The sequence below is a fragment of the Propithecus coquereli genome, unplaced genomic scaffold (genome assembly GCF_000956105.1).
Source record: "Propithecus coquereli isolate 6110/MARCELLA unplaced genomic scaffold, Pcoq_1.0 Scaffold201, whole genome shotgun sequence".
NCBI classification, from domain to species: Eukaryota; Metazoa; Chordata; class Mammalia; order Primates; family Indriidae; genus Propithecus; species Propithecus coquereli.
The window spans coordinates 2,865,155-2,866,757 of record NW_012145079.1 but is presented as its reverse complement, the minus strand read 5'-3'; the positions used below and the strand labels follow the sequence as shown (position 1 = coordinate 2,866,757).

The following is a 1,603-nucleotide window of genomic DNA, read 5'->3' as shown; positions in this document are numbered from 1 at the left end:
GCGCCCAGCACATTCTTGAGTAATATTTTTAAATTATTATATTCTAAAGAACTCCTGCATTATATTTTCATAGGTCTTGGGTTGGAATTCAGCCATGTAGAAAATGAAGAGTGGTTTAAAATTGCACTTTCGTTACTTAAATCAGTTTTAAGTGTATAATTTTATTAAGTTTAAAAGGATATTTATTGAAAATTATGATCATGAAGTACTTTATTGTGTAGATGCCTTTAAAGTCAGATGAAAGTTTTGTTTTTTCTCATTCTAGAAATTTTCGCTAATTTACATTAATTTGAATCACTGCTTACTCTAACATGTTGCTTGTTGTATTACTTTTAAAAATTGAATTGTGCATATTATTCGAGTTTCTTCTGAGCAGGCAGTTGACCCCAAATAGGTCAGGACATCTAAATTCTTGTCACTTGTGGCAATTTAGATTTATTATTTTTTTCTGTCTTTAGGTATTTCATTGTGTAGTAAAGCAAGTATTCACAATTAAATAATTACATTGTTACTTGCTGAGTGTATTTGTTAGCATTTTCATGGCTGGTGTTCTTATTTAAAATTTTTAAACATCTGTGGGATTGTGAAGATATAGGAATAAGACTTAAAAAACATGAAATTGGGTTTTGATGATGCTTGAGCGTTTTGTACCTACTTTGCTTTTCACTAAATCGTTTATTACATAATAATTGTTGGATTATTAAGATAACTTGTTTTTCAGATACCTAACTTTATGTTTTGTTTGTTTGTATAGGAAATGTTTTTCTAAAACATGGTTCAGAACTGCGAATTATTCCTAGAGATCGTGTTGGACGTTGTTAATATCTGCTACTTGGAGCATATGATTTCCTTTCATAATAAATATTGGTATTTTTTTGTTGTTGTAAAATTGAAATCAGGCATTGAACATACTGTGAAAATACCAACAGTCAATGGAATAATGTCTGTCCTTGTTTTTGTCCGTCCTTGTTCACACTCTTCATGTGAAGAGACAATTGTTACGAATTGGGTACTACCACCACAGAAGATCATACAGTCTTTGATTGCTACCTCACAGCACAAACAGGTAGTTCATTTGGGTTAAATGGATTAGCCAACTGTGTTTTATAACTGGAGGATGCTTCAGAACATTCAGAAAATTAAAATTGCCCGAATCTTACATGTTTGTCTGAGTTAAAAATATAAAAGGATTATGGATCGTGGGTGGTAGTTTGGCTTGATAGCATCTGATTTGCAGACTCATAGATTGATTCTTAATTAAATATCTAGTTTATGACAAAAGCAGTAGACACATCAGTGAATAGTTAGCTGTCTTTTTATCATTTAGGTTTAAGTTTCAAACCTCATGTGTCAGGTAAATTTCAGTTTAATATCAAAGAAACAAAAATTGAATTTTTTAATCTAACCTTTATGTGTATAAATTGATGTCGCATAGCAAATTTTAACAGTGCACTTGCAGAATTCAACACTTATAAGGTGGGAATTGACAATACACTAGAAGGACCTTTTGCTGAGCTATACATTCCTTTATCAGTCTCTTTTAAAACAGGCATCTTTAAGAAATCACTTTTTTTAAGGATAATATTTCTAAGAGTATTGTTAC

At 30.8% G+C, this 1,603-nt stretch overlaps 1 protein-coding gene across 1 annotated transcript in view; it reads left to right on the top strand.

The window, feature by feature from the left end:
* UFM1 (ubiquitin-fold modifier 1) overlaps positions 1-943 on the top strand; it is an 11,006-nt gene extending 10,063 nt beyond the window's left edge. The window contains exon 6 of the mRNA XM_012643841.1: positions 755-943. Within this exon, the coding sequence (XP_012499295.1) occupies positions 755-822 (68 nt within the window). The 3' untranslated portion in view covers positions 823-943. The remainder of the gene's footprint in view (positions 1-754) is intronic.
* The last annotated feature ends 660 nt before the right edge of the window (positions 944-1,603 follow it).